Source organism: Ambystoma mexicanum, chromosome 6p (genome assembly GCF_040938575.1).
Source record: "Ambystoma mexicanum isolate Mex_15411 chromosome 6p, UKY_AmexF1_1, whole genome shotgun sequence".
NCBI lineage: Eukaryota > Metazoa > Chordata > Amphibia > Caudata > Ambystomatidae > Ambystoma > Ambystoma mexicanum.
Genome location: NC_090935.1, coordinates 157,922,338 through 157,935,314, shown reverse-complemented (window position 1 = coordinate 157,935,314; position 12,977 = coordinate 157,922,338). Strand labels below are relative to the sequence as shown.

Sequence of the window (12,977 nt, the reverse complement as noted above, 5' to 3'; positions counted from 1 at the left end):
AAGAAGGAACAAGAAGGGATAGGCCATCTTGAATTGGCAAAAATAGAACACTATCACCATTTTGGGTCAATGGTGACCATTCTGTGCCCCATCGCAGCTGTGAAGTGTGGAAAACAAGTAAGGGTGCTTGCAAAACAGGGCCTGAATCTCCCCAACCCGCCTGGCCGAGCTGATAGCAACAAGGAAAGCAGTCTTCCACGAGAGCAACTGGAGCGGAGCACGATGCATAGGTTCGAAGGGTGATCCCGTGTGTTTAGTCAACACAACATTGAGCTCACCGGTGGCAAAGTCCTGAAGAGCTCCTTAAGGAACTCCTGGACGAGTCTGTGAGACCATAGCGAAGGTCTGCACGGGGACCTGGTGTACCTGGATATGCCGGCTAGATGCGCCTTGATAGAGGCGTGAGCCGGTCCCACTTTGGCCAAGGAAGACAAGTCTGGCAGAAGTTGCAGAGCAGTGACACACAGAGGGGTAAGTCCGGCACCACACGGATAAGCGTTTCCATTTATGTCCGTAGCACTTCAACTAGACGTGGCTCGGGCTCTGGCCAAATGTCCTTACATTCTGCGGTCAAAGCTTAACCTCCAAACTCTAGGGCTGCAGGAGCATGCCCTCAGGTTCAGGAATCCTGGGTTGTGATGCAGAATTGCTCCCGCTTCTCTGGCGAGAAGGTACAGAGACAGTGTTAGCCTGATCAACTGGACCACCGACAGACATAAGTACGGATACCAGATCTGCCTCAGCCATGACGGGGTGACGAGTCCATCCTGCAGTGCCACTGTCTGAGTGTGTTCATAACATGTAGGAGGAGTGGAAACAGGGGGAAGGCATATAGGAACTGTCCCTCCCACGGGAACATATCCACCAAGCTCCTCGGTTGAGAGAACCTGCTGGCTACCTGTGGCACTTGGTGTTCACTGCCATCGCAAAGAGATCAATCTGGGGACATCCTCATTCGATCAGTTCCCTGCTAAGCAAGTCCGCAATGGTGTACTTGACTCCAGAAAGGTGAAACTGAGCGAGGAAGATGCCTTGACAAATGGCCCACTGCCACAAGTCCTGGGCCTCCTTAGAGAGCACCAGAGACCGAGTCGCCCCCTGTTCCTGGATGTAGAACATGGTTGTGGTGTGGTCTGAAGATCTTCACCATCTTGTCCTTCAATGACGGTAGGAAAGGCTTGAGGTCCCAGAATACAGCCTGCAGTTACAGGACGTTTATGTGTAGGTCCTTCTCCTCCGGTTGCCAGAGGCCTCTGGCGTACAACTGTCCGGTGTGGGCGCCCCCATCCCTGTAGAGAGGCATCCATGGTGACCATCTCCTGGTAAAGAGGAACCAGAAACGGAGCTCCCTGTATGAGATGCTGCCGAATGCCCCACTACCGTATTGCCCGGTGGAACTCTTCGTTGAGAGATATCTTGTCCGTAAAGTTCCAACACTTGCATCTATCTTGCATCCAGGAACTCCTGGAGAAGACTTATGCGCAGTCTGCAGAGGCGAACAAGGTTTATGCAGGAGGACAACCTGCCCAAAAGCGACTTCATGGATTGCACCGTGGCTGCATGGCCCGGCAAGCGCTGCACCTCGCCTTGCATGGTCTTGCATGGTCTTCACCCTCTCCTCTGATGGAGACGCCAAGCAGATCACTGTGTTGAGTCATGCACCCAGGAATAGAGCGTCTTGAGATGGCTTCAAGCAAGACTTTGGTTTATTTATGGAGAACCCCAGCTCCGTCAGCAGACGTACGGTCCTCGATGTGTGCTCGCTTGACAGGGACATTAAAAAAAAATGGATGCCATGCAACCAGCTGCAGCTCAATGCAGCCAAAACAGAAGTAATATTATTCAGACCAGAGAAAAAAAAGGAGTGGTGAAGAACAAAATAGAACACTGCGGATTCTGGATGAAGAAATTCCGTTCTCAAAGAAAGTGAGAAACCTTGGGTTCATATGGCAGGAAAAACTGGCCAGTGAAGCCCAGGTAGGGGCCAAAGTAAAAGCAGTGTACTACTCCCTGCGTATGCTCAGGAACGTACTCCCCTTAGTAGCAACCGAGGTCGTAGGGGCATTGACAAATTCCCATCTTGATGACAGGGATCCCAGTGAAACAGATGAGACTTCAGAGGGCCCAGAATGCGGCAGTGAGGTTAATTGCCCATCTTGGGAAAAAGGACCATATCTCAGCATCACGGATAGCTCTCCATTGGCTTATGGTGGAAGATCGAGTTAAGTTCAAGGAGGCGTGCCTTATATATAAATGCTCTATGAACTTGCATCAAAATATCTGAGTGCCAGAATCCACCATTAGCAGTCAACCAGGGATCTCCTGTCTGGAAACAAACTTCTGATGGATATTCCTCGAGCTAAACTGATTTCGAAGGGGGGCAGGAGGTTCTCCGTGTTTGGCCCAAAGTTATGGAACAAGTTACCAACTGCCATACGGTCATGCTCATCATTAGAAGGTTTTAGAAAGGAACTTAAAACCTTTCTATTTAAGTGAACCAAAGAGGTATGGCCGAGAACAGCATTTCACAGTTAAAGGTTGAATTATAGTTAACATCTGTACCCGAATGCAGTTTAGTCTGCTTGGTGCGCACAAGAAATAACCAACCAGTCAGTCGACCAGGTAGGGGTATACGTGAATGCCCTGTAGACAAAGCTGTGCCACCACCGGGGCCAGGCACTGCGTAAACCCCCTCAGTGCCAACTTCAGGCCAAAAGGCAGAGCTTTGAACGGGTAGTGCGGACCCCGAACTACGAAAGGCAGGAACTTGCGGTGCTTTTTGAGAATGGGGATGTCAAAGTTGGCATCCTCCAGGTCCAACGACGTCAGAAAATCTCCCTGCTCCAGTGGGCCGAGCACGTTCTGCAACGTGACCATCTTGAACTTTTCAGACTAAGTACTTGTTGAGACGACATAGATCCAGAATCAGCCTCCAAAATCATGTCTTCTTGCGGACTAGAAAGTATCTGGAATATACTCCGGAGCCCCAGAGTTGCTGAGGGACGTGCTCTACTGCCCCTATCCTTAACATGGGCAGCATCTCCTGCAAAAGCTGTGACCCGTGTAGTTCTTGCCGCAGATTCGGAGGGACACAAGGACACTTGTGCAGGAAAAGGTGATCTTCTCCCCATTTGCTGACAAACTTCGCCAGCCAGCCTCCCACTGGAGTGGGAAAGTGGGGGCCCAGAGCCACAGCCGGTTCAGGCCTGCTTGGGGGGCAGTGTTCTGCCTTGCAGACAGCGCCTCCGCTGGCCTCCCCTTTGACGATCTTCCTGGCTTTCCTCTGGAGGAGCAAAAGGACGAGGAATGCTGCTGCTGCAAAGTTCCTAGAGAACGTGCTGTCTCTGTCGGTCTTTATCGCCTGCACAGATTTGTCGACTGCCTTTCCGAAGAGGTTTTCCCTATCGAACAGCATATCCAGCACCTTCATCTGAACGTCTGGTCTGAAGTTCATAGCCTTCTGTAATGGATCACTATAGCAGGAGTTAAGTTAACGAAAATTTGTTTTATTGACTTCAAAAAATCGTAACAAAAGAAATTAAGTTGGGTAAGAATCCCTGTTTAGAGTCCAATGTTTGTTATCAGCAGGCTTGGTAAGAGCGCAAGGGAAAAACCTTAGTTCAGTCTTCGTATGCCCACTGGAATCTCTCGGATGCTTCCTCACGCTGCTGGCCTCTGCAACAGAAAGGAAACTAATCCGTCCGTTTTTCCTTTTCTCCTCCCTTATATAGGGGCTTGGACAATTCCACCCAATCAGGATGCTTCCCTGCCCGAAAGTTTGAAAAGCCCCTCCAAGCCCCACCCCCTTCCCTGGAGGATCTTAGTCGCTATAATGGAGCCCGCACTGGTGCCTCGTGGAGAACGCTGGTTTTCATTGTAAAAGTACACGGTAAGTTCTGTGATACAGTAATGCTGTTTTCTACAGTTTTCTGTGGCGCGCTCTTTTGTTTATTCACACGCTCGTATGGTTTTCTGTTCCGGTCATTATAACTGCGGTTTGACTTTGAAAGGAACTTGCCAACCTTAAACTGGAAACAAGTTTTTCCCTCGGCTGCCTGAGCCGGCGTCGACTTCAGAGAGAACGTGTTGCCTTTGATGTGTAAACTATTTACATGAGTCATGTCTTTTCCCGCGGCTGCCTGAGCCGGTGCTTTTATGAAGTCTGTACTTGTACGGCCGCAGCCGTGAATATCAGGGCCTGTGTATGTTTCGTTTTCATGACCCAGCACTGTTTTATTTTCTGTCTCTTGTCCCCACCAATCCTCCTTTGGGTTTTCCGTGTCTGGCGCGTCTGTCAGGTTGTCACACCTTCAACCAACCTTGACGGCGCAAACACACCCAGTTTCCCATCTGGCGAAACCCTGTGTCTGCGATGTCTACCGCCACCGTGATGGCATGATCCGAGGCCACCTCTCCTTCCTGAAAAAGTTCCAGTGCCTCGACCTTTTTATCCTAGGGAGAAAGTCAAGGATAGCACCCAGCTTGTACCAGAGTTACCAGTCATAATGGGCCAAAATTGCTAGTCTGTTTGCTGCCTTGATGGCACAGGCTGCCGTGTAAATTATCCTCTTGCCCATCGCATCCAGCTTCTTCCCTTCCTGGTCCCGAGGTACCATCGCTGCCGATGACTGGTTCGCCAAGTGGTTCCTAGCTGCGGCCGAGACCCCCAAATCCGACGAGGGCTGAGATCTTGGGAACCTGGGCGCCGAGTCAGGCACCCTGTATTTCTTCTCCAATCTATCCTGTTTCGTCAGGGCTGTACTTGGGATCTTCATAAGGGCCAGCCCTCCTCTTACCAGATGTCATCCAGGAAGGGGACGGACATTGTCTTCCTCCTTGGCTCGCGTTGTTGGCACATGAAGGCTTCCTTCTTCACCTCCTCAGGGAGGAACTGTAACAGCAATGAGGCCGTTGAGATGACCGAATGAATGGAACCAACTTTGTCGGGAGGGGAGGCTCTATGGGGCTCGTCGTGTACAGAGTCTCCCCTTCCGCTGCAACAAAATAGTTGTCCTCATCGGTACCAGTAGCCGTGGTAGCTGTGTCCGTGTGTGGGTCCAGAACTCCGGTAGAAGTCTTGTCCTGACAAGGTAGTGGTGGAGGCAGGGTTGGATTATGCAGAGGACCTGCATCCCCCCCTTGGGCTTACTCTTCCGCGGAGGAAAGTTTACCTTCGGAGGCTCTGGCTGTGCCGCCCCCGGCAGCGGAATCCTCAGTTGCATTTCAGTGACCAGTGTGTGCAGGGTGGATAAAATGTCCCGAGACACATCTCTAGATCTAGGGGTAAACCGAGCCATTGAAGTCGGATCCGGAGTAATGCGTCTCCTCTTTCTCACTGGGGACTGAGGCCCTTCCTCAGGTTCTTCCCCTCTGTTGTCCAAGTAACATACCTCATGAGGATCATCATCCTCGTCAGTACTGGTGTAGATCTGCTCCGATCTATCCTCCGGAGCCTGTCGGTCCGCATACCTGGGAGGCTCCACAGGTGGGACCACTTCCCTCTCCCTCTTAGGTCGTTGGGCTGGAGCAACTGCCTGGGCTATACCTGGCGCTGGTTCCTTCGCTGCTGCTTCCGCAGCTGTAGCTTGCCTCGGGGGCAAGGATACCTGCTGGGCAGCCGCCACCTTTCCTGGACCAGCTCTCTTTCAGAGCTGCATTGGATGTCGTCGATTTAGATGACAAAGTGCTTGTGGCTGCCTTCGTCGATGGTCTTGGTTGAAGCCTTAGCTGGCTTTGACAAGTCCTCCCCGGACTTTTGCCTTGTCGTACTGTCCGCGGATGCCTGGAGTTCGGACAGGATCAGCAGCTTTCTATTCAAAGACGCTCCTGGCATCGGCCCTGTGGTTGCATCAGAGGCCTTGCTCGACTTGAGCCACGCCGACAGTCTGCTGTATCTGCCCTTGTTTTTTTTTAAAAAAACATGACACCTCGCCTCTCTCCTCATCATGGTCTAGATGCAGGCAGTACGTGTATTTATGGTGTCTATCTTCTATGAAGATGTTTCTTAGCCCACACTTCATGCAGATTTTAAAGAGGCTCCAGCCTTCCTTCTTCTCCTCAGCCATGCTGAAAGGACGTGAATTAGGCCCCAAGACAGGCCTTCTCAAAACTTCGATGATTTGACGGTGAATGAAGATCTTCGCCGATAGCGGAGCCCCGCTGCTGGTCTCTATCCTTCGACGAAGACTATAAAGCAAAAAGGTTAGGAAAAAACACAAAAATACCTCAGTGTACGATCTGAGGACTCCTAACACTGAAACGTGAGGTAAAAAACTGAAGATGGCGACCAGGGGTGAAACGTAGGGAGAGTACTGTCAATGGATGGGGGCAGTATGACCCAGAGGACAGTGGTTGGTTTAGAGGATAAATACAGTTTGAAAGTGAAACAGTTTTTTCTTTTACTAAGGAATCCCAGCCTGACGACGGGGAATATTTATGAGCATGTGAATCCATGCCAGAACCCATGCTGGAGAACCAGGATGCCACACAACCTAAAAAATATATAACAACCTAGTATAGAGTGCAGAACTAAGTGTAGTGTCCTAAAGAGTCATGCCAACCCTGGTACATGTGAAATGCCCTAAGCCAAGTGGTGAGCACCTAATACATGTCAGGGTTGTGTTTATGAAGGGAAACACAAATTTGCCCAAATGAAAAATAGATTTAACATCCCTAGGTCTAGACAACAACTTAATGATTTAGATCTCTTAGGGCCTTATTACAGTATTAATGTCCAGTTGCCCAGAAAAAAACAATAGGACCTCAGAAAGGATTTCCTGGGAAAATATACACAATTGCAGTTTTAGTGTTTCAGGTACATTTACCATTGGAGAAATCAAAGGGATGACTTTAAAATGAATATAAATATCACAAGTATTGAAATAGCAAAACTGAGTCCAAATCTTACTGAACCACTAGGGAACCCAGTACAAATGCCCAGGGGCAGGTAAGTACTCCAGTGACACTAAGAGTTCCAGTTCAAAGTTCCATAGGAGAGCACAGTAAAAGTTAAAAGCCCATCCACATTGAAGGAGGCAAGTACAGGTCTACCCCACAGGTTCTAATGCTTCAATGATCAAACACAGGGAGGACCACAAGAGACCCAAAGGAAGTGTTCAACAAATCAGAAGAGGAACCCCAGATGAAGAAGTTACAATGAAAGTCTATAAGGAATCGCAGTTAGGTCTCGCCTGCCAGGAATCACTACCACGGACCAGGGGAACAACCAGGAGTGAATATCTTGAATATTCATCCTCCGTAAGACCCTAAAGTAAGCACTCACGTTGGCTGTTTCGGCAGGTAGAGCTACGGGGACCCGAAATAACCTGGTAAGTAGTCCGATCTTCTCCATAAGTGCGGTTTGTAGGATTCACTGTTCTAGGACTTTAACCCTCAGCCAATTAAAGCCTCAGGAATGTAGAAAACAGAAGCTCTTCCTAGGGTCCAATCCTTCAAGCCAGGAGTGAAAGATCCGGCGAGGGAGTTTTCCAGGTGAACAGGGAACCCGAACACAACAAAAGGCAACAGCACGGCAGCAAAAAGACACAGGACAAGGGCAACATCTTGGGCCACATTCAGATGGCCAAGACTGAGGATTCAGTGCAGAAATTACATTGTAGCTACTCCCCGAATGCTGCAGCAACCCATAGCCAAACTGAAGATCCCAGAGGTAAACTGTGGTAAAACGGTCCAGAAACAGTCCTAACGTGGAGGGCTGGGCCAAGATGATGTGTGGAGTCACCTAGAGTTTTCAAGAACTCCAGACTGGAGTTGTAGCAGGAAAGACCCAAACAGGGATACCGCCAAGCGGCTGCACTTAACAATACTTGCTAATCAAGTGCTTTAAAAATTGCCAAAACATCAGGAATCGGTAGGATACCTTCAGCAGGTCGCAAGACCTGCCACCTCCAAGTTCCATGGACAAAGCTGCCAAAGAGTGAGTTAGAGGGAGGGCAGAACCTAAATATCACTGTGAAAGGGGCTTGGCCAAAAGGCAGACCATCACAAAAAGGGGGTGGGACAGAGGGTCAAATGACAAACCATACTGTTTGGTCACTGGGATTGTCACTCAGCCAAGGCCACCATCACAGGAAGTGAGTGAGCTAATCCAGAATCATAAACTAGCCTAAACCAGTTAGGAACAATATGGGAGGCTGCCATGATGGGCTCACAAAGAGCCCACATGGTCAGAGCAGGCATTTTGAAGATAGACTATGGTCACCTAGTCAAAAGGACGTCAGGGAAAATAAAATGGTGAGGAGCAGGATTTAAAAAAAAAAAGAGTTATGTTGATTTATATCACGCACCACTGCCATTTGCATGGTCTCCAGGTGCTCAAGTGGCTCTTTAAGAAAAGTGGGTAGGGTTGGTTAGTGAGGGAAAGTGGGAGAGGATAGAGGTTGTGCTCATCTGTTGATGCATGCAGAACCAGGAGAAATTGGCATCTGTGCATGTGAGCTTTCCAGGTGTGCTTTGTAATATATACTGGGCCTGTTGTGTCAAAAAGGGTGGTGCACAGTGTCCGAGTTGTTTGTGGTACTCAAATATTGGGTTTGTAGCACAATTAGGTGTGTGTGTGTCTGTGTGTGTCTGTGTGTGTCTGTGTGTGTCTGTGTGTGTCTGTGTGTGTCTGTGTGTGTCTGTGTGTGTCGGTGTGTGTCGGTGTGTGTCGGTGTGTGTCGGTGTGTGTCGGTGTGTGTCTGTGTGTGTCTGTGTGTGTGGAGTTATTTTCACCAGGCCACTGGAAATGTGCAAAGCATGAGAGCTGTGGGTATGTGCAAAACAGAAGGGGAGTGGTTAGTTGGCTTCTGGTGATATCTGGGTGTTGTGTAGTTTTATTTACGGTTCATCCTGTACAGTCCCGTGTTTGCTTTGGACTAGCTATGTGGTTTGTAGAGGCGCGGGTCTGTTCATCTCGGAGAGTTTAATTGCCAGGCTTTTGGTACCCCAGAAGCTACCAAAAGGGTGAATTGGGCTACTAATGTGGTAAAATGGCTTGCCCACTTGGTGAAGCCAAAATGAAAGCACAGCCACCAACCGATTCCTAAAACCAAATTACAGCGACCCAATCGCTATAAGGCAGAATGGGGCGCCTGTGAGGCACCCCTGGGACACTGCATTTTAGGGCCGACTCAATGCCATATATAAGGTATAAAGTGAAATAATGCCATCAAAAAGATTAAGGAACCAAAAAAAAGACCAGAGCGAAAAAGCAAAAAGTTGAGGGCCCCCAAAAGGAGGCCCTAGAATCCTCAGAAATGAAAAACTGGGCTAACAGCACGAAATATAAAAATTGTGGTGCAATGGAGGATTATAATCTGCATCTCATTATAATCTTCTCTCATACCAGACTGTCTAGCCACAATTCAGAATGGTGTGCTGCCAATCATCTCTGCCTTAATGTCAGCAAGACAGAGATCCTCCTCATTGGGACACCTGCTCCCTCCTTTCCTCTCTGGCCGCCCACTCTGGGCCCTCTTCCTGCTCCCTCCTGTGTGGCTTAGAAACTTGGTGTCATCTTCGACCCAACCCTCTCCTTCACTCCTCAAATCGCCAACGTCTCTATTTAGTCACAATTTCAGCTGCATCTCCTCAGAGGTATTCTGCCTTTTCTCACTTTACCCCAGAGGCTTACCGTCTCTAGAGCCCTGGCCCTCTTGAGGTGGGACTATTGCAACAGCCTCTTTCTAAATCTGCCTGCCTCCACTCTTTGACCTTTACAACTCATCCAGAAAAGGACTGCAAGACTTGTCCTTGGCCTTAAGCCCAGGGATCGTATCCCTTCAGCTCGGAAATCTCTGTACTGGCTGCCTGTGGTTGCAAGGATCAAATTAAAGACCCTTTGCATAGTCCAGAAAGCTTTCTGGAGTCTGGCACCACACTACCTCCACCTTTTTTTCCCAAACATCTTCTTTCTCGAGCTCTCCGCTCATTCACTTCCCATTGTCTGAGGGTTGGAGGCTTTTCCAAGCAAAGGATTGGTGGCAGATCTCTTTCCTTGGCTGGGGCCTCCCTCCGGAACGCCCTGCCTCGCTCAAACCGGAGCAGAACCACCTCCGGTTCCGGAAGCGACTCAAGACCTTCCTTTTCACTTTGGCTTTCTCTCCTCCTCTCCCCTGATAATGTCCCTAATAGCTCCGTACACTGGTCACCTGCCCCCCTCCCTGAACTCGGGACCAGGCTCCTTGATGTCCAGTTGCCCTTGCACTGCCTCCGTGCTCCCTCAGCACTTAAAGGTCTGTATCTGTAACCCTACCGTCTTCTTGTCTTTGGACTTAAAGCCACCCCCAGGCAGCACTTTTTGAATCACCTGCACTTCCCCTAATCCCCTTGGCACTTCCCCCCTTCCCCGCACCTGCGCCATCTGAATGACACAAGGCCTAGTAAGATCATGGTTTCTCCTCCTTCTGTCCCCCCCCCCCCCCTCCTTGACTTGTCGCGCCTAGAAAAACTTGACAGGCGCGTTATAAATGACTTATCTCAAACACACCTGACATTTGCTTTGTATCCCAAATGCCATCTGCACTCAACACATTGAGTCACTCCTTTAGCATAAGCACAACTTACTGAAAGACATGGTCAAACGTTTCAAGCAGAGGCTTTGGAACCATCAGAAGCAGGTGAAATCCATCTGCAGTGGTATCATCAAGGACCTCCATGGACTGCTTAGCTTCAAATTGGAGCTGAAAAACAAAACCAATGCTAGTTATGGCCTGTGACTTATATAGGTGTCAGTTGCATAAACAGTGTCAAGGCCAGTATACTGGAGAGAATTGTAGGGTTTGTTTCAGCATTGTCATCAGATGTACCAGGGTGATTAAAAACCTGAACAACAGGAAATACAACGGGCACCTAGATGAAAACAATAAAATGTAACATTCCATTGACATGATTCTTGGGGAGATTGATCACTTTTATGCTAAATCATCTCTCCTAGTGAGACCCTCAGCACTTTTTGCTGGACTTTTTACTTGATCTCCTGAATGAGCTTTCCCCCCTCCCCCCATTCATTCTTTTCTGTCCTAATCATGGGAACCCTGCTCAGTTTGTCTTTATGTTATGGAGTCTTTCCTCCATACCTTTTAAAGGCATCTGTGTTTCACTTTTGCAGCACACAGCACCCTATTTTATAGTCGTATTTAGCTTAATGAACTACTGGTCTTAAGGATAAAGGCATACTTGTTATCCTTTCCTAACTTTTTCTTTTGAGAGATCAGCACACCCCACCTTATGTGGAATACTGAGAGGATGCCTAGGCTGCTCCTGTAACCTTTGAGTTACAGTAACAACCCTATACTTATGGCAGTGGACGTGTTCTACCTACTTCTGTGCAATTTTCTACCGCAAGCTGTATTCACAGCTCTGGCTATGTACAGGAGGGTTACCTATGTTCCAACATGGGGGCTCCTTTCTTTTTCACCAGAACTCGCACAGATTTTTCTTGGCCCTTCTTCTGCCATCCTGGGAGGGGGAGGTCTTGATGTGAGATGTGCCTTTGGTGGGACTCCAGTGCGTCTGCGAGGACAGGAAGCATGGCAGGATCCCGAAACTCAGCTATCCTTTGTCTGCTGATGTGCTTGAAAAAGAGACAGTTCCTACTGGGGGGCTTGCTGTCCTGATTGGTCAGCCACCTGCGCCTTACAGTAAACTGCAGGGAGAGTTTGCAGAGAATGAATGGGAAATCCTGATAAAAAGGTAAGGTTCCTGAGGTAGAAGGCAAGTCGACCACTGGTACAGAGGATCAGAAGCAGGAGATTGCCAGAGACGCTGGCAGACCCTTCCAATAACCACAAAGAGACCACAGCTGTCCTGACCCTATTTTCTGAACGACAGGAGTTCCGAAGAGGACGTCTCCTTCCCCTTGGCTCGTGGGACCAACTAGACGACCTGCAGAACGAGCCATCCCTGACATGCTGTGACCTACCAGGGATGCAAACCGCTAACACCAGGGGACCTTCAACCCAAATGCAGTGCATTGTCTTTCCGTGGACGAATCGTCCCAGAACTTTGGCGAGCTCCATTTGACCCTCCAGAGTCAGGATTCCCTCCTCAAAGTCCCCTCAACAGAGTCCAGGACCAGAGAATCGAAGCAGATTCACTGGGCACGGATCATTCACTGTTAGAGCTTGTAAAAAGGCGCCAAAACCGCAGACTGAGTACGAAGAATTCCTTGCTGAGGGTCTGTTCCCTCGACTGCTGCGACAGCCCTTCCAAAGTCCCTCCTTCTGTCACCACGAATGAGGAACAGGATACTGGGTCCACCGCTGATGCATAGGCAGAATCCAGCTGCATCTTCTTCACAACTCCTAACTGTGGGGCTCAGGGTAGTACTTAACTCAAATCAAATTGTTGCTCCTGTGTTACTGGAGTTCAGTATCTGGTGTTTGGATTTTCACCCACTTGCCCAGGCCTAAATGCTTGTGCACTCATATGGAGTCCTTTCCAAGGTCCCTAATAACTTTTTTTTACCTCCACCAAATCACCCTACGTGAAAGCAGTTGACGTATGGAACCTTATCTTTTCTTCTGCTGCACATCACATTGCGCCCCTCCTAGTCTGAAGAACTCTGAACTTGTTAGGGAATGGACTGGTAAAGTATTGGAATCATTGACAAGTATTACAAAGTAGTGAATTGCTATTATTGATGTTGAATAACCCTTTTCCCTACAACAGAACATTGTCAGAGTGACTTTAATAAATTAACTGATTTACCATTGAACTGTGTTCATGACTGATACATTCCACTACTATGGATTTACTCACCTGAAAAGGTGTTGCTAAAGTTTCCTATTGTGTTGATTAATTGAACAGTACTTACATGCCTGAATATTACTTTGCCTTGTGCATATAAAATAGATGTATATTTTACTATAACTACAAGTGTGAGTTTCTTTGGGCCTATGTATTTACTGAGTTCATTGTACTCAACTACTGCTCACATTCTGCTCATGAGATACACCTGGCTTTGGTTTTATAGA

General features: G+C 48.6%; 1 protein-coding gene across 1 annotated transcript in view; it reads right to left on the bottom strand.

Annotated features, from left to right (window-relative positions):
* The window catches only part of NOL6 (nucleolar protein 6), a 915,540-nt gene that overhangs the window by 656,079 nt on the left and 246,484 nt on the right, over window positions 1-12,977 (bottom strand). Inside the window, exon 11 of the mRNA XM_069626862.1 lies at window positions 10,567-10,682. Within this exon, the coding sequence (XP_069482963.1) occupies window positions 10,567-10,682 (116 nt within the window). The remainder of the gene's footprint in view (window positions 1-10,566; window positions 10,683-12,977) is intronic.